Source organism: Populus alba, chromosome 6 (assembly GCF_005239225.2).
Source record: "Populus alba chromosome 6, ASM523922v2, whole genome shotgun sequence".
NCBI lineage: Eukaryota > Viridiplantae > Streptophyta > Magnoliopsida > Malpighiales > Salicaceae > Populus > Populus alba.
Genome location: NC_133289.1, coordinates 15,740,152 through 15,760,117, shown reverse-complemented (window position 1 = coordinate 15,760,117; position 19,966 = coordinate 15,740,152). Strand labels below are relative to the sequence as shown.

General features: G+C 35.0%; 1 protein-coding gene and 2 long non-coding RNA genes across 3 annotated transcripts; 1 reads left to right on the top strand and 2 right to left on the bottom strand.

Moving 5' to 3' along the window:
* Positions 1–1,993: 1,993 nt before the first annotated feature.
* On the bottom strand, positions 1,994–3,191 carry LOC140955680 (uncharacterized). The gene is made up of 2 exons (XR_012170074.1): positions 2,329–3,191; positions 1,994–2,227 (listed from the first exon to the last, which is right to left on the bottom strand). It is a non-coding gene; the product is annotated as an uncharacterized lncRNA (long non-coding RNA).
* A 6,524-nt stretch (positions 3,192–9,715) lies between these two features.
* On the bottom strand, positions 9,716–10,376 carry LOC140955737 (uncharacterized). Its single transcript, XR_012170220.1, has 2 exons — positions 10,169–10,376; positions 9,716–10,066 (listed from the first exon to the last, which is right to left on the bottom strand). It is a non-coding gene; the product is annotated as an uncharacterized lncRNA (long non-coding RNA).
* A 1,257-nt stretch (positions 10,377–11,633) lies between these two features.
* On the top strand, positions 11,634–19,497 carry LOC118057934 (diacylglycerol kinase 3). The gene is made up of 12 exons (XM_035070668.2): positions 11,634–12,398; positions 12,847–12,969; positions 13,092–13,229; positions 13,305–13,390; positions 13,887–13,974; positions 14,939–15,014; positions 15,711–15,793; positions 16,819–16,889; positions 17,653–17,730; positions 17,989–18,076; positions 18,503–18,619; positions 19,117–19,497. The coding sequence occupies exons 1-12, from the start codon at positions 12,051–12,053 to the stop codon at positions 19,273–19,275; spliced, it is 1,455 nt and encodes a 484-aa protein (XP_034926559.1). The 5' UTR covers positions 11,634–12,050; the 3' UTR covers positions 19,276–19,497.
* Positions 19,498–19,966: the final 469 nt, after the last annotated feature.

The following is a 19,966-nucleotide window of genomic DNA, read 5'->3' as shown; positions in this document are numbered from 1 at the left end:
TTTTTTTTTTGGGGGGGGGGGGGTGGTTCACGGTTATTGACTTGAATTGGGCAACAAAAGCAGCTTGTCTTGTGGTTTTTTTTTTTCCCTGTATGTGGCTTTGTAGAGGTAGATGTAGAAGTGTGAATTGTGTAGTTCCTTGAATAATTTATATCATAAGAGCATCAATTTTTTTGGCAGTTCTGCCCCCTTTTTCTTGGCTTTTGTTATAAAAAATTGATAAGAGTCGAAGAAGGAAATTTTTTCTTTATCCTGGCAGCTTGTTATGTTCTCCAACAGTGTTGAACTTGTTAGTTAATTATGAGGTTTGCAGCTGAGTTCTCTTTTGCGTTTGATCTCTCCTTTATGTTTCACCTTTCTAAGCCATAACTATACTGATTTTTTATGTCCAAATCAATCTCCTCGATGAGTTCTGCCCTAAATGCACCCCTGATAGCACATGCTCTATCCTAAAAATAACAAACAAATTAGTCTGGCAGCAGGGGATGCTTGTACTGTTGCATTGTTGATCTCATTGGTACTTGTGTTGAAAGTGTATGATTGAGGAGAAGTTTGAGCTTGCAAAATTGGTTGTTGCTGGCTTGTTTCGTTTGGGAGTTCCAGCTGAAGGCTTTGGATACATCAAAGGCTTATGATTTTACTGGGAATAAGAGATTCCCTGCCATCAGTTTATGGAGCAATTAAAGCTTCAAGTTGCTGGGGAAACAACCTGGTTCTGGCTCTGCTGCTGGTGGATATCAACAGCAGAGAGGATTGCAAAATCCAAAATGGATTTAAGAATTTCTGTGCAACCAGCTCCTTGTCGCCCAAATCCAAGTGTGATTACATTCTCATCACTTTGATTCTGATTTGGTGTGGTTATATTGTATTTTTTTGGTTGATCAAGGAAAATGAGGATCTTTCTACTTCTTTGTTGTTTTAACTTTTTAGCTTTGGGATGAGTTAAAACAGATCAATGATCACAGGCACCAGGGAGTAAGGCTTCAAGTTCGTTTCACCCATGGGCCAAGCAAGGTAATGCCTTCTGAATCTGATGTAGGCATTCTGTCTTTCTTTCTTTCTTTTCTTTTAATTCAACTGTGTTATCTAGCTTTTGGGTGTGTTATTGTAATTTGCTGCTATGCGAGTTTCTATAATGTTTTGTTATTTGCTTATGCTTGATTCGTGTCATTGCAGTCTTTAATCTGATCAATAAGTAATGGTCAGGGTAAAACTATAGCCCCGCTTCTAATAAGAACTCCTTTGACTCGATGTTTTTTTTTTTTTTTTTTTTTTTTGTGTTAAGTCATTGAACATTGGAAGAAAACAATGTGAGATTTAAAATGAATGATGATCATGGAACCAGAGGCTGGTTAGTTTTAAACTTAGTAATGCTCTTTCTCTTGTGGTCTGTTTCTAATTATTGGATCATACTTTACTGGTAAAAAATAAAACATTTCTGAAATTTATTGATGACAATCTTATGAACCTCTTTGGAAAAGCTTTGAGTGAAGGTCTTTTTCTCTGCTACAATATATGTTGGTGACTTAATTGGGAAATGCTATTCATTGGGAATTCCATTGGGAAATAATATTTGGAGTAATATAGCAGTCTGGCGATTAGCCTGTCCTCGCACTACTCGAAGACTTCGTAAACTCATTGATGAGTTCTATCGTAGTGAAAGCTGCTGTGAGGAGATCCTTGTGCCAGTGAAGATTGCTTCCAGTAATCAGGAAATAATAAACACAAAAACCATTGTTTTATATCCAACACAGCACTCCGGATAGGGAAGGATCTATGTCAAATACTTCAAAATGGGGTCGATATCATTATAATCACAAAGGATCAAAATACGAAATACCAGCAAATATCTTGTTCTGAAAAACAAAACCTTAGCTCTGGATGTTGTTCTAGTTGAAATCTAGGCCTAGAAATTTATTCACAGAGAGTGTGGCGGAATAGAAATTAATTAATGCCAAAGAGGTGGAGTAGGAATTGGAAATGGCATGTGATCTGTAATTTATAAAATATGGAACATTGATTGCTCTTACATGTAGAAAAAACCAGTTACGAGCTCTTCTATTTTAGAAAATATAGGCGCAGAAGACAAAAACGAGTGACTCTAGTTTCGAGAGCATGTATATACAACAGGGGGCGTAGAGTTTCTAAGCGAGGGCAAGCGCAGCTATCCATTTCATATCTTCCGTCAGCAAAGCAGGTCCACTATGCTATAAAGCCAATCGGCGATCTAGTGCATTTCCACAAGGATCTTGATAAGCATGCAGCACCATATTTTAAGAAAACAAGCAAGTTCAATCTAAAAGGGAGTTTGGTTTAAGGAAAATCAACCTTGTAATGACTGCAGATTCATTTGCATAAGTGGTGGTTTAATGGCAAAAGAGGTTCGGGTTTAAGGAGAAAGTGCTCTGCAGTAGGGCTGAGGCCAAGGCAGCGATTCTCACCGGTGGAAGGGAATTTGTGTGTCAAGGGTATGCATGTGAGCGAGCACTAGAAGGATTGTGGGGACAAGGCTTTATTCTCTCTCTGTTGGGATACAGTCGAGGGAGAGGGCCCTCTTGCCGACAAGGCATTTCCATCCTATCCCAGAAGCTCATTGGTATCCTAAAGCAGTGGAGTGGGTTGGTGGTATTGAACATTCGGCCATTTGGTGCCTTGTGATTAGCTTTCAAGATCTCCTCATGAACCTGTCCTCCGAAGCAGGAGAGAGAGGAACAGACAGATCATCGGAAGAACTGGCTATAGGAAGAAGGTTGCTGGAATAACTCACACTATGAGTGGGATTTAGTTTGGAAATGTAAAAGCCCACACAAGATTCTCTGTTTCTCCTGGCTGGTACAGATTAAAAGATTTTTAATAAATGAGCTTCTAGAGGAACAAGGAATCTAACTGTTCCAGTTACTTGACACCTGTACATGACTAGAGAGTGAAGAGGGAAACGTGCTTAGAGACTACTCTGTGGCCAAATGTTTTGTGCAGTGTCGTAGACGAGAAGGACAAGGTCGCATTTTTTTGAGAAGGATCATTGTAAATGGTTGAATGATTATGTTCTTAACAATATTGTGGTATAGCAAGCAAGCTGTCTCTGTAATCTTAAATTAATCGTAAGTAACACATGGCTCAGATGGCTGTTAGGTTGTGTAAGTAATTACCAAGACATGATTGCTTATAAATGTTGGAAAGCCCCAACTGCAATCCCTAATTTAGCCACCACTCAGTCCATTCTCCTCATTTAAATCATCATCTCCATCATTTCTTGCCCCCTCCAAACTAATGAAATATACCTTCGATAGAGAGAACATTAACACTGTTAGAACGTGTGATTTTGGAGTGCTGATGTGAAAACTGAAGATTTATGGATTAAAAAACCAGACATGAACCATTCTATCAAATCTTTAGTGATGCAAATTTGATAGCAATTCTGCTGTGCAAGATTTATTGCAACTGATTCTTTTCCGGGATGGATCAAGGAATTTGATAGCAATTCTGCTATGGAAAATATAATCGAATGAATAATTTAAATTTTGTATTCGTTCAGTTATAAATAAGATATAAATATAGTAGAAACGTATGAAATTGTTTCCCCCTTATTAAAGGTACTATAAAACTAGGATTTTTCTTCCTACAAGTAAAGATTTTACGGACCAAAAAATCAAATTATGATAGTGTTACGATAAGGTTAGGAGTTTAATATTTCCCTTTATTTATCCACCGTTTGTTTTTTGCAGGTGCGGCATGCCCTGATAGGTTTCAAGAAACAACAAAACCCACGAAACAGCGACTCTCAATCCAGCAAGTGATCCATGATGTGAAAATGGTGTGAGTTTCTTGCATACGCATAGTGTCACAATCCTTACATTGGGATAAGATCACAAGTTGTTCAGGTAAATCGTTACTTTTATTAAAATGATCTATTTAACTACTTAATAATCAATTTATTTGAATAAGATGCTTACAAAATAGGCTAAAATGCAAAAAATAATGCAAGAAAACCCAAATCAATAAGAATACCAACCCAGAAACTTATGCAAACCCAAAAATGCCTAAAAAGCTAAAACCTCATAAACAAACTTAAAACCAGAAAAAGGGACTTAAGCATTGCGACTGCCATACCTTAATTTTAGGATATTCATCAAATTCACTTTTTTTTCTTTCAAAATAAAAATAATAAAATAAAATAAAAACTAGCAATGAGAGAAAGTAGACCAAGGAAGATTTTAAACATATGGGAAAATCAAGCTGCAATTTTTGATGAAATTCAAAACCTAATTGTACCTCATTATACCCAAGACTAAAGAAACAATGTAGATTCAAGGTTAAATTAAATGATTTTTGGATAACTCTACATAGAAATTAAGTCCAAAGACATAATTAAATTTTTAATACGCCAATTTGATTTAATCATGGGTCAAATTAAAGTTTAATTATATTTAAGAATTAATTTGAGTCTAATTAAAGGATTTAATCAAGTGTCACGACTTAAAATGGATCAAATTAATTTTATTAAGGGCTTAATATGTGAAAAATTAAGTTTAGGAGCCCAATTTGGGTTTAATCAAGAAGATTGAAATTGTAAGAAACTTAATTTAATTTTTATCAAGTCATTTGGTTGAAATCAGGGGCAAAATTGCAAGAAAATAAAAGTTTTGGGGTCAATTAAGGGCTAAATTGAAGAAATTTGCAATCAATGACCAATTTTCAAAAGGTGTCAAACTCTAGGGACCCAATTGACAAGAATCAAGGGCAAAATTAAATAAATTTGAAAGTTTGATGGTCAATTAGGGGTTCAATTGCATAAATATGAGACCAAGGAGTAAAATAAAAAAAAGACAGCCAACATTAGAGTTGCCATTTGAATGTGGCAAGGATGCAATTGAATTGATTCTTAAAATCAAAATTGCAATTAAAAACTTGATTGAATAAATCACAAATTAAGGATTGATTTGGAAATTGACTTCTTTGAAGCCATTTTATTTTAAATGAAATGGCACATTTTGTTCAAAACGACATTCTTTCTTGTATTGTTCAATTAAAAAAAAAGCACAAAATGGTGTCGTTTGCAACAACATTGTGCTTCTTCTTCTTCCCTTGGACGTGAACAAACAGAGGAAGAAGAAGTTTTCCCCCCTGTATTTTCCCTCTCTCTCTCTCTCCCTTCCACTCTCCTAAACCCTTACATAACCCACAGTCCACATGCCCTGCCACCATTATGGAGCCATACCTTGTGAGCAGCTCTAGAGCAGCTGCACAAAGGCTGCCCCAGGCACCTTACCTTGTCCCCTTACGCAACAATTGGACATGGTAAGGTGGCCCTCTCCCCCTGCCCCTTATAAAATACCAGGGGAGGAAGACAAAGAAAAGAAAAGAAAATAGAAAAAAAGGATTTTTGGAGAGGATTGGAGAGGAAGAGATGAAAAAAATAGAGAAATAGAAAGAGGAACAGAGAAGGGGAATGACAGAGAGAGATAAGAGAGAAGAAAAAAAAAAATAGGGAGCAAAATGAAAGTTTAAAAACAAAGAGAAAAGAGAGGGAAAACAAACAAAGAAAAAGAGAAGAAAAGAACGAAACAATAAATAAAAAACAAAAGCAAGAGAGGAGAAGGAGTAGAAAAAAAAAAGACAAAGAAAACAGAAAAGAAAAAAAAAAGAAAGAAGAAACAAAGGAAAAACATAAAGAGAAGAAGAAGGAGAACCGTTGGCCTGCAAAGTAGCTCCCCAGTGCACGACCACCTTATTTGGAAGAAAACCATCAGCGCCACTGTGACCCACTGCTAGGTTAGCCTTCCCCTACCCTTCTTTTTTTTTCTTCTTCTGTTTCACCAACCCCCATCTCCATTATTCTACTAATGAACAGTGGAGAGCCACTATTCATGGGCCAAACCAGCACCGGTCCAGTTTCTCTTTTAGGAGAATTTGTTGGGTCGAATTCAGCCTAACCCTTGTTTAGGGTCGATATTTACCCAACTATTGTGGGCTAACCTCGGCCTATTTCTCTTTTGACCCGACCTCGACCCAATTTATTTTGGGTTGGTCTTGGCCTAACAAGGGTGGGCTCAACCCACTTATTTGGGTTAGGCCCAAACCCAATACATTATTATAATGTAATAATAAATAATATTATATAGTATATATTAAACAAATAAAAAAAACAACAAAATTTCAAAAGTTCTTTCAAAAAATTTGTTAATTTCTCGCGCAGTTAAGGTTTCTAGTAACCAAAAAATTAGATGGCGACTCTCATTTCCTCTTTCCACTAATAAAAAAACAGAATTCCTTATCTCCCCTATTTTCTAGATAGATACCAAGAGTGGACGCATATCGTCACGACATCGCACACGTGTGACAGCGACTATGGTTTAAAAATTCTATACACAACTTGTTTAAACCATTAGAAACAACAAGAAACTTTAAAAATAAACAAGACAACAATCAAAACCTATTATCTACTACAAAATAGAAATGCATTCTTTTAGTCATAAACATTGTTTTACTTATTATTTCATTGTCATTAAGATCAAACATCATGCTTACAACTTCAACAAACCTAATAAACTACCCTAAAACAACCTAATCCACAACAACATCATACTTGAGATATTCTGCCATGACTTTAATATTGATTAACTAAACATTAAAGCATGAAACACAACATTATACACTATTATTTACCATTTCATTATCTCTTTCTAACACATCATTCAAGGCATCAAACGAAACTTGAGCATACACGAGCTATTTTCAAGGCATGCTTAAACATCTTAAAACAATCATTCATGGCTTTTAAACTAACAAATGACTATAGTGGATGCATAATAAACATTTAAGTAGAAATTTTAAAGACAAAATAGAAGGGGAAGGTGTGTGCTCATTGAGTCACACCCCCTATCAAAGTTTAAAGATATACCATGTAAAATGAATGTTTATTCCTTCTCTAGATAATTTGATTATTTCCTATAGACTTTCAGCTTCTTTTTTATTTGAGATTGACCTTCACTCTTTTCCTTCCTTTTTTCTTAACTTAGCACACAGTTATTGTAGCTTTTCTCTTAATCAATTCTAGGATTTTTCCTCTCAAAGCTTCTGTGTTTCCTCCTCTCTTTTCTCTGTAATTTTTTTTTTAAATTTACCTCCACTTCTGCTCAAGAGCATATGCCCTTTTATAAGCAAATCAATAATAGAAATCTCAAAATCATGGTGGTATTTGCCAAGATATTGTTATAGAATATTCTTATTCTTTTTTTAAAAACCTTCCTCTTCGAAATAGGTGGTGTCTGTCCCTTTTTGTCCTTCTGTAAACCAAAATCACATATGAGATAACAACCTAAGAGTCTTTTCTAACATGACAAATTTTTCTTTAGTCATAGATGATTTAGTTGGGTACTTTGTCAAGATCATTATGGAGATTGAGCTATAAATGTATCATTTATTGACTTAAAACTTGTAAAGGGGATGTAGATCTATCATTAGGAACAAACCATGCTATATTGAAAGGTCTAAAATTCCACATTCCTTTATTGAAAGGTGAGCTCTCAATTAGCTTGAATTTGCCATGTAGAGGTTGTTAATTAGTGACAAGATGTTTTGAGTTTGTTAAGTTGAATGAGGTATAAATGTTTGATGAAAATAGTTGATCCTTATAAAGAAGATGTTTCTAAATCGAGTAGTGGTGATTGGAGCCTGTGAGGTGGTCAAAATTGCTAATCAATAAAATGTTGAATGATAAAATTAAAAAAAAAATTCAATCAAGAAAAGGAAAAAAAAAACTCGAGTAAACTAGGTTAACCCTCAAAACTCGCGACCTAAGTTATGAGGCTAGGATAACTTCATAAAACTTAAATCATGAAGTCCAATCCTAAAAAACTAAATGTTAAAAGATAAAATTAAAATTGGAAAAAAAGAAAAGAAAGCACCATTGAATGAACAATGCTTTACGAGATGGTGCACAATAAAAGCATCACCTCTTTTTACGTAACTTACCAAACTTGTGACTTAGGTTATGAGACTAAAATAACCTTATTGAAAATAAATCAAAATAAATCATAACACTCAATTCTCAATCAATAAATGACAAGAGATGAAATTGGAAACAAAAGTTTAAACAAGAAAAGGGAAAAAAACCTAGGTTAATCAAGTTAACCAACAAAACTCGTAACCTAAATTATAAAGTTGGAATAATCCAATAAAAAGTAAATTGAAGCAAATCATGAAGTCCATTTCTAAAAACTAAATGTTAAAAGAAAAAATTAAGATTGAAAAAAAAAACATATATTAAAAAAAACAACAAAAAAGCACTATTAAAGCGAATAATGCTTTGTGAGATAATACATAGTAAAAACACCATCTCTTTTAGTGTTTTGTTAATAATAATAATAATAATCATTTTCTTTATTGCATCCATTTTCTCTCTTTATTATCATGAGTTCAGGACCCTTCATTGTGCCCATATGCAACATGTAGTACAAATGCTCATAAACTTGGGTAATGTTTAAGATTGTGGTAAAAGTTGTCTTTTAAAATGCTTTTGGCTAGAAAATGCATCAAAATAATATTTTTTATTTTATTTTTTAAAATTTAATTTTGACATCAACATATCAAAACTATCTAAAAATACAAAATAAATAAATAAAATTGAAGCAATAAAGAAGAAGAAGAACTCAATTTTGGTAGTGGACATTTTGTTGGCATCTAATAATAAATTTTTATCAACACAAAAGTAATTAATAGTTCTTCTTAAAAAGGTAAGGAGAAAAAAATTATTTTTTTCATTTTAACGACATGCAAGTGTAAAATTATTTTGTCAGTTTTTATTTGTTTTTCATCAAATGTTTTCCAAAATTACTAGCATAAAATATGAACATTATATAGGAAAAATAATAGAATGACCTATATGATAAATGCAAGAAGAATTTGGGACTCTATTGATTAAATCTTTTATATTAGCACTCAATTAATAATTAATATAAAGATTTAGGACTAAATTAAGATTTTTATTTTTTTTAATTTTATTTTCATGTCTAAATGGCAAGCTTGCAGCCATTATTTTAATAATTGTAAAACCTAGCATGGATATCGATTCTGGATAAAACTAGCTCATGAATTAAAAAAGTTGATTTAAGTTAATTTGTGTAGATTCTATTTTTTTTTTAAATAAAAGGATAATGTTGTTTTGATTAATTTTTTTTATTAAAAGATTAACAAATTAAAAATTAAATTTTGACTGGATTAAACTAGGATCAACCAAATCAAAGAATTAATCAAGATTTTTAACCTAATTCAACCAAGTTTTTTCCTACTACTATTTTTTTTCAACCTAAACCAATGTAGGCCATGCAGTCAGAGTACTAAATCAACTCGCAGGGCACGTCCAGATTTTACAACAGTGTTGTGTTCCAGCCATAGTTATTAAACCCGGCCCGGCCCGGTGGGTCGACCCGGGACCCGGCCGACCCGGTGGCTGGACCGGTTCGGGTTTATTAAAAGACCGGCCGATGCAACGACCCGGCAGAACCCGGCCGACCCGACGGGTCGACTCGGGACCCGGCCGACCCGGACGGACTTTTGGAGTTGGGTCTGCTTGAGATAATTGCAGATCTGGGTTTTGAGATCTTGAGGGTTGGCGTTGGATTCCATTTCTTCCTTCTAACTATTGATGACTGGAAAGGGATGTAAGAAAACTTGCAAGCAAGATAACTAAAAATGGCTGGTAGGAGGACTGCAATTGAAACGTGAGCCTCAGGGAAGGCAAAAAAGAAAAGATTAGATATTTGAAGGGAATCCTCCCCTGCTCCTCATACATATCATACAAGTGATTATATAAATCCTTCAAGAAGGTACAGTCCGTTTCATTATCCAGTTTCATCCAATCGAGGAGCTGGTCAGCTATTTTGTTTTTCCTTTTGAAGGCTTCGATTTGAAGAAGCAAACGAAGCTCTTCGCTCACCCGTTTCCTCTTCGTTAGCAGGTCTTGGTCGTCGAGTAGAGGGGTGGACCAAACTCACAGTTTCAGGGGAGAGAGAGGCAACATGAGCAAGGACTCTGCTTCTGGGCTTCCAACAGATCTTGTTCATCCCTGCACAAAACAAATGGTTAAAAAAGGAGAGACAACTTGGTTGCCTGTGATGAAGTCAAAGAAGGTAGATAAAATTTGTGAGGAGATGGTGATGAGATGAGCCTTTTCTCTGCATAAACACAAGCGACACCATGACTGCCACATGGATCCCACTTCACTGCCTCCCTTCTCCATTTCTTATCTTTAACCTAACATTACCCTTAAATAACCCGGGTTTTATGGGTTGACCCGAGTTAACCCGGGTTGACCCATAAAACCCGTGACCCGGCCCTTTGGCCGGGTCTACCTCCGAACCGGGTCTAATAACTATGGTTCCAGCAATGCACATTTTCGGAATAAACTGGTATTGCTCTGGCGAAGGGATAAGAATCCAGCGCGTAACACGTGCATGGGATAACTGGTCATCTATGTCGGCTGAGATACGACCACGTGCGTGCTATCTACGGAAATGACCATAGTGGATAATGGTGAAATTTTCTATTTTCTTTACCATATTATAGAGAAAGATTCCAATAAATTGAGTAAAATAAATTATCACAATTGAACTTCCAATAAGCATAGAGTATTGAAAGTTTAGTAAATAAAATTATTTATGTAGTTTATAAAAATTAAGAAAAGAAATAAAATATATATAAAAATAAAAATATAATAAAAATACATTTGTCTATAAAATTATTTAAAATAATTTTTTTATACTTTCAAAATAGAAGGTACATAGAAAACATATTTATAGAAACAATATTTTTTATTTTTTATTCCCTAAAATATCATTGTAAAAATTCTTAATTCTAAAATTATCTAACAAAAACATACAAGTATAAAAATAATAATTATTATACTTTCAAAATCCAACTTGGGGATTAATCTAGGGTAAAATTTAGATTACGAGTTGGGTTGACCCGGGTTTACCCGTGTCAATGCAAGAATAAGAATTGTTATCACTATAATTTTCAAACCCGATTCAAGAGTTAATTTAGGACAAACTTGAGTAATGCGTGAGATTTATCATTGACTCGGGTCAATATAAAAGATAAAATTAATCATTATTATAGTTTTAAAATTCAACTTGATAATAGTTTTAAAATAAAAGACTGTTATTATTATAGTTTTAAAACTTGATTCGAGAGTCAATTCGGGATAAAATCCGGATGAAGAATCAAGAATGTTAACTCGAATTGATTCAAGTTAATAAAAATAAAAATTATTATTATTATAATTTTAAAAAAATTTAAATAAAAATTAAAGTTATAAATCAATATGCCATTGGAGTCTGTCTTGCAAATGTGCTCCTGCTGACAACTTGAAACAGTATCATTTATTGCTGGATCCAATCTAATAACCAGAATGAAAAAAGAAAGTAAATATCAACTACCTTCTTCAAGTCCCAGCTTCCGACCCTTACATCTTATTAATACCCAAAATAAAATCAAGCATTTAATCCATGAAAAAAAGCATTACAAGTGCAATGTGTGGCCCCTACCAGGGGTGTACCTGCCACAGAAAAACGAGGACGAGGAGGGTAATCAGGATTAATACGAGTCAATTGGTTAGATTTTTAATCGCTTCACTCACCTAGATTATAAGTGGGTGGTGTAAAATGGGCCGGAAATCAATATGTGACAAGATTTTTCGTCTGTCGTTCTTTATGATAGGCGCTCAAGTGCGATTACAAGTAGGTGGGGATTGAAATGGACGGTTGCAAGCTGGTTGGTCGATGATTTTGATAGCTTGACAAAATCATAAAGCTTCATCCGTCACATTTCACTGCTTGAAATCTCTGTATACCCTCGTTATTTATCATTTAACAAGCAAGTTTGTAAAGAATAACAACAAGGACAAAGTCATAACTGAGTCAGCGCCTCCAACAAATCTAACTGTTAACTGTCTCCGCCCTTATCATCCCTCCTCCTTTTTTAAATCTCCGAAGCTCACTGTTTTGTAACACTGACAGTGATACAAGGAGAGGTGTTTTTTGTTGTGAATAATGGACTCCTCGACGGCGTCAACGTCGGAAGAATCGGCGGGGAAGATAGTGGCTTCGAGATCATCAGTAATTCAATCAAGTCGAGTGTGTGGGTTATCGGTCTTCCGAGTAAACAAAGAGGATTTACAGAGGAAACTGTCGATACCTAAATATCTGCGTCACGCAATTCGAGACTCAATCAAGTCAAAGGATGTTAATGCCGCTGTTGACCGTTGTCGAGAAGGAAGTGGTGGTGGTCGTGAGGCGGCGCCGGACGGGCCTATGGTGGTGTTTGTGAATTCCAGAAGTGGTGGTAGGCATGGGCCTGAACTTAAAGAGAGGCTTCAACAATTAATGGGAGAGGAGCAGGTTCTGCGTTGTCTTTTCTTTCTTTCTTTTTACCCGCTTCTTTTCCTCAGCTTATCGTTTTCTGTGCTAGTTTGTGTCGTTTTTTTTTGGTGGTTTGGATTTGTCATCGAAAAGAAATTATTATCAGTGCTATTATTTGTTTGTATTGAGGAGTACAAAATTAGTTTAAGAATGGATAATTAAAAACTAAAAACTTGTAATTATAATAGATTGTTTTGTGTGGGATTTTTTTTTGTTTTAATAATTGTAGTTTGTTTTAGTTTTATTTCTTACAGTTTTCTTGTTAATGGGGCAGTAAAAGATCAGCTTAAACTTGGGATTATGCCAAGCTGAATAGAAATTAAAGAAAGACTCTGGATAATCAATTATTAGCAGGTTGCTTTACTAGATTTTGTTAATATGGTTATAGAGAGTTGGCGTTTTGAATAAGAAATGATTTCTAATGCAGGTTTTTGACCTAAGCGATGTGAATCCCCGTGAGTTTGTCGACTATGGTTTGGTTTGTTTAGAGAAGTTGGCTGACCTCGGTGATTATTGTGCCAAAGACACTCGTGACAAGTTGAGAATTATGGTATGTTTTGCATGGTATTTTGAAATAAATGCACCTTTTCTTGATCGGTAAATGAATGATCGTGTTGATGATGCCATTTCTTGTTTGTGAACGCGTTGAGAAATTTTTGGATGAGTGGACAGGTTGCGGGAGGTGATGGTACGGTTGGTTGGGTGTTAGGAAGTCTCACAGAGCTTCATACACAGGATAGGAAGCCAGTTCCTCCAGTAGCGGTCATTCCTCTTGGTACTGGAAATGACCTGTCAAGGAGTTTTGGTTGGGTAAGATTTTCTCTTACAGTTTGCTGACTTTAATCTTGCATTATTAAGCTGTGGTCTTGAATGATTTTTTTTCAGGGTGGTTCATTTCCTTTTGCCTGGAAATCAGCTGTCAAAAAATCTCTTCTCAAGGCCATTACAGGTCCAGTGTGCCATTTAGATAGGTAAGCATTCTCTTATGATGCAAGCTGCTCCTATGTTATCACGATAAAATGTATTTCCTTTGCTATTCTTTTCATATTGTCTAGAAGTTGAAAATTTCTTGACAGCTGGCAATATTTATAGCTGCTTCAAGCCTTGTTCATCTTTAAAAGGAACCCTTATTCTTGTGAATTTCATAATGAAGTGACAATTGTGGTCATTTTTTAGTGAGTAGATATCTCCTCGCGCGTTAATCTTGCAGTTGATGTTTTCCCCGACTAGCCACTGCTTAGCACTTGGTTTTTGCGGATAGCTTTTATTTTATCTATGTAGACATTGTATCTTGGCATTTTTTTTCTGGTTTTCTGTTTCTGCCATGCCTTTGTGCCCTTGCATCATCTTGTGCTTCATAAATCTTGTACTTCTGAAAGAAGTCTTGTTTGGTTATAGGTGTGGTTTGATTATGGATCTTCGACATAACAAGCACTTATGTTAAACATTACCTTTTTGATGATGCAGTTGGCATCTTCTAGTGTCAATGCCGAGTGGAAAAGTGGTGGATCCACCCCATTCCCTGAAACCTACAGAGGAGTGTTCTCTTGATCAGGTACTGGACCCTGCTGCTTTAAATTACACTGTTTTAGTCATTTGGCTGCTAAAGTGTGCTTATTTTTGGCTGTTGAATGGTAATGTCAGTGTAGAAAGTGCAAATTAGGACAAAGTCCATATTCAATAGCTTTTTTTTTTCTGGTGGTGCTTATTATTATTATTATTTTTATTATTTCGCAGGGGAAGGGGTGGATTCTTGATGGATTGATTTTCCCTTTTTATGCATTGCAAGCTATTTGGATTGTCTGCAATTAGTCTTATTCGTGGTTGCCATGATCTGCTTCATGCTCCCTCTGCATTTCATGATACTGTCAGTTTTATGATAGTTATTATAATTCTCAAAGACTAGGATGACCCTTGGGTGAGTTAGCTTACCCTGCAGACCCATGCTAGCTAACTGTATAGAGGGAAGGATTTATAATCACAAGCCTAATCACCTTCCATGCAACGTGAGGAATATGAACATTGATATTTGAGTTTCTGAATGCACATGACTCTTGGAAAGAATGAAATTTTTTATATTTGGGATCAAGTAATATGATTGGAACTAACTTTTAAGTGTTGGCTTCAACCTATATTTAACAAAGATAATTTAGAGCCTTTCTTTTGTCTGAATGAATCGTACTGTCATAATGTGCTGCTTCATCTACGGCCATAATGTTTTCTTGTCAAGATATTTCTAGAATTTCTGTTCTGTCTCATCTGTAAACGAATACACTGATCCCTCCCTCCACTCCCACCCACACGCATACAGAGATAAAGGGGCAGGGATCCAAGGATGTAAAAAACCAAATACATGTCTGGGGGGGGGGGGGGCATTTACCAATATGTTGATTTATAGATCTCATTTCATTGTAAATTGAAAGTCAGTTACTTTGATAGTTTAATCCTGTGATGTTTATTTGCTGATATATTGGTACAAATCTGGTAGCTGAACGGTTGTAATTTTCTTTCGAGTGCAGGGTTTAACAATTGAGGGGGGGTTGCCTGAGAAAGTGAACTGCTACGAGGGAGTTTTTTATAATTACTTCAGCATAGGTATGTCAATATGTTCTAGAATGACCATTAAAGTTGTGCACATATGGTCTTAACTTGGTTTTAGAGATTTATAATGTTGTTTGAGTTCAACTTTTTGTCTTGACGAGTGTTTCAACTGATGAACTTAAACAAGAATGTTTCATTCCAAAGAATCTGTTACTTTGTTTCATTGTGCTCACTTGTCCATAATGATTCCAAGTATTTTCTGTATAAGAATTGATCTACTTGAAAGTTGAAAATTGTCTTTTTTGACTGAGAAATGATTTTTTTTTCTTTCTTTGTTTTCTTTTCTTTTGTATTTTTTTAAGCCATCAAATGGGGTGTTTTCTCATTCCATTGGTTCTTCTGGATTGATTCTTTCATTTGCTTCCTTTTTGTGCCCATTGGTTCTTCAACATGTTGTCTCATTGGTTTGTACTTTATAATTGTTTGTTCACTAGACAGAAGGCTTAACACAATGATTAACTCCCCATCTGAACTAGGCAGTGCATGTTGAACTCAATTTCGTTAATTAACTCAGACAAGAATCCTATGGCATTTAAGAAAGAAAGATGTAGAACTTCATTTGCAAAGACTTGCTTAATGACATAAAAATTTTGTTCCAAATGACAACCTTGCAGGTTTTAGCTTGTGACGAATATTTGTATCCTGTTTTACTCTTTAGGTTGCTTCTAAGTTTATTGTTTGTTTGCACAGGAATGGATGCTCGGGTTGCCTATGGCTTCCATCACCTACGCAATAAAAAACCTAACCTTGCACAAGGTCCTCTTTCAAACAAGGTTTGACCTAATCTTCATATTTCCTTCTATATGCATTTATATATGTTAATTTCCTTGGAAATACACCATAAACTGGACTCTTAGTAGATTGATGGGAGCTTAGTTCTTAACAAGGGGCATAATAGAAAAGCTGAAAAAAAAAAAGAATAGAATTCTTTGATTGTACTTGTATTTCGGGAGAAACCAAATTGGAAACCTTGACAATATGGTGGTTAGAGGGAGTATCAAATAAGGATGATGGTGGGAAAAGCGATATATCATTTTCGTATGTTGCTAAAGCTCTGTTCTCGACACATTGATACCATACTGTAAAATTGCTGGTACAAAACTGTTATTTTTAAATTGCAAAAACTTGAAAAACTTGAGAAGAAAATAAATATCGAGGTCAAATAACATCCATCTAAATCTAATTAATTAATTATTTATTCTGAACACACCTAATTTTCTTGAATTTTGGCTCTGTGAATTTGATAATTTGCAATAGAGACAGATGTGTGAACTTTTAAGAAATAAAGATTCAGCAGCAGCATAAAGGTTGTATGTTTCTTTCTTTTGTTGAATTTCACAGAAGCTGTAGAAAGGTCATCTAGTTTTGTTGTTTATTTAGCTGTTCATGTTGTCATCTTTATTTTGCATGATCTGTTATTTGTAGCGCAAAAACTCTCATGAGTTGATGATGGAGAATGAAGAAAGGCCTCTAGGATAATACTTGGTTGCTTAGTTTATATGATTATTCAAGGTTTAGTAGTTTTTAGGAGCTTTGTTTTTTCTTATTTGGTGGCTAAAGTAGCGCTAATTAGGAGTTAGAAGTTGAAGCACTACGCCAATCAATATAGCTGAGCCAGAAAGGGTGCGTAACCTTTCCCATTATTTCCCTTGTGATTAGTGAAACAGATATTTTTTCGGCATGTTGATGAGCACAATTTTACCTGGCATCATGTTTTCTTGAACTGTTAAATCATAGTCAAGGATTCAATTGTTTTTGGCAACATTGATACCATACTGTGTTTGATCTGTTGCTGCAGTTGATCTACTCTGGATACTCTTGCACTCAGGGTTGGTTTGTCACACCTTGCACAAGTGATCCAAGTTTGAGGTTAGATATATGTGAAACTAAAATTGGTTTTATACCATTTGATTTGAACATCTTTTGTTTGTCTTTGCTGTTCTAATACTCAGTGACTAGGATAATTTTTGGATCCATTGGTTATTGTAGTGTAGAAGTTTTTGGCTTGCAACCTCATAGGTGCAATTTTGAGTCTTGAGAGAGCTTCATGAAACAATGCTCAAGGGTAGGATTGTCTCCAACTTCTAACACCCAGAATCCCACTTGGATGGGACTACAACTGGGCAATGACCTTTTAACTGGCATTATGATTCCACTTGTTGTGGTGATGGATAATTTTTTTTTGTTTATTTAAATTATTTATTTTGTTTGCTAGCTTAAGGGTATTGTGAATTACTTTTTTCATCACTAGAAAATGCTCTTTTGCAATATATAGCCACTGTTTCTAAGTCTCGTACAATCCTAACCTTATCAGTAATTTTCCTTTTATTGTTAAATTTGTACATTTGTTATTGGCAACCACTTGTAGTCCCCTCGCTGCAGTTTCCTTGGAAATATGTGTCAATGAGTTTTTTTAATCGTAGTTGCTGAAACGGCTTTTGTTTGGATATTTGAAACCATTTCTTCTTATGATTGTTTTATCAAATATTCTCAACTGTATCTAATTTTGTTTTCTTTATTATTTATTCATTTTTTCTGGAATTTTCTTTTTGCACTGTTAATGTTTCACTTCAGTATTCCATGACAATATTTGCCTTGATTTATATACTGGTATAACATTTATTGGCTGTAGGGGACTCAAGAATATCCTCAGGATGCATGTTAAAAAAGTTAATTGCACAGAATGGGAGCAGATACCTGTTCCTAAAAGGTAGGGGGATTGATGTGATTTCTGTTGAGATACTTTAATGATTTAAGTAACGAGAGGCATATGAGCACTACCTCTTCTGTATTAGCCACCCATAACTGTCTATTTAATTTCATAAACCCATGAAAGTGTTTTATCTGACCCAAATATTTCTTTTTTTCTATTGCTAGAGATATTCAAACATGTAGCACTGTTTTTTTTAATCCTTCATGTTGCTATTTTTTTCATAATTAATTTATACTCATGCGTTCTTTGTTCTAGTGTAAGAGCGATTGTTGCTTTAAATCTTCACAATTATGGGAGTGGAAGAAATCCATGGGGTATTCCTAAACGACAGTATTTGGAAAAGGTATCACACATCTGTCCTCCGAGTCTATTTTTCACACCAGTCAATTTTGCTCTGTTGAGTATCCATCTCCAGGTGATAGCTGTTATTCTATGGCTTAGGTTGCGTTTGGTACAAGGTTAGAAAAAGGTGATAATAATTACAATAGTAATCTTTTCCCTTGCTCTCGTAGGTTAAAATTTACTCGCTAATTTGCACCATGTGAGAAGTAATTTATAACCCCTTAATAATTCCTCCTCTCTAGTTGTTTACAACAAACAACTATAATCAATACAACCCTTGTAATATTTAAACCCCATCACTTCAAACCAAACATAACCTTAAGGTAAATTGAAACTTATTCTCATACTTGGTTAAATTATGCTTGCTTACTTTCTGATTCCTGAGAATGATTTATCATTTATATAAATTTCATTGTTTCTTTTTCAGAAAGGTTTTGTTGAGGCCCATGCTGATGATGGTCTCCTAGAGATTTTTGGCTTAAAGCATGGATGGCATGCGTCATTCGTCATGGTTGAACTCATCTCCGCCAAACACATAGCCCAGGTACTGCAGTCTTTCTGAAACTTTAAAATTGTTTTAAATTATAAGTTTGTCATGGTAATCCCTTACATATTAGAAAACTACACAATCTTTTTTGGGACATAATGGGGATAACATTGTTGAGCAAGAATCTATATATTTTGAAATTTTCATTTTGTGTTTTGGCATGCATGTGTATGTGTGCGCACATGAATTTTGGGCATTACTTTTGTATGAAGTGTATTGTTATACAATATTTTGGTTTAACATTTTGATGTATGGAATTTATAATTTGGTTGAAGATTTATCAACTATAATTCAATGTTAGAAGCAGGTTTATCCAAATCCAAACATCCATTTCTTAATCCTAGTTCACAGTTGATAATTACGTATATTGAAGTTCTTAAATGCTGAATGAATGGAAAGAGGACCTAGGCTGGCATCGTGTTGCTTTTGACGGTTGAACCCCATTCTCTTGAAGTAATGCTTTCTTGTTCACAAGTTTTATTGGTATCTTTCAGGCTGCAGCAATACGATTGGAAGTAAGGAGTGGAGAATGGAAGGATACATATATGCAGATGGATGGCGAACCTTGGAAGCAACCCATGAGCAAGGAATACTCAACATTTGTGGAAATTAAGAGGGTGCCTTTTCAATCTCTCATGGTTAATGGACAATGAGAATAGGCGTATTGGGTTGCTTTGGTTTAGGTTTGTATCCTTGAAGGAGGTGGCATTTCCTCAGGGTTGAAATCACTGGCAAACGTGGTGTAAATTTGTACTTTTATTTATGGATAACAGTGCTACTACATTTGCTGTAAATTTGCGTGCCATTGTAAGACCTGCAACGACATCTAAATCATCAAGTTGCTCAGCAACTCAGTCAAATTCTACTTGAAATTATTTACTTCCATCTAACATGCTTGTGATAGGGCTATAGCTTGATGTGCAGGAAAATGTCGTGTTTGTACCTACAAAGGTCGAGCCCCTGATAGGATTCCATCTAGATATAGAAAAGCCGATGATTATTGAACTGCGAGAGTATATTTGGGCCACTTAAAAATAACAAAAAAGAAAACACGGTTTCCAATCACACTTTTAAAAAATCAAGGATAACATGTCTCTGATAAGTTATGCACAGCGACAGAAAATGCACCTTCAGAGGACAATTCTACAGGCTTAGCCTTAAATTTTCAAGGAAGGATATTCAGCGCATCTACCAGGAGAGCTCTTCTACGTTGAACGCCCAAATCCAGTTTCAAAATGCAGCCATTAAAGAGGTAACCAATGTTGCATTTTATGAATTCTCTGTTTGCAAGGAGCTTGGACATCCACAACTTTCTCTAAAAACTAGGATGACAAATAAAGTATA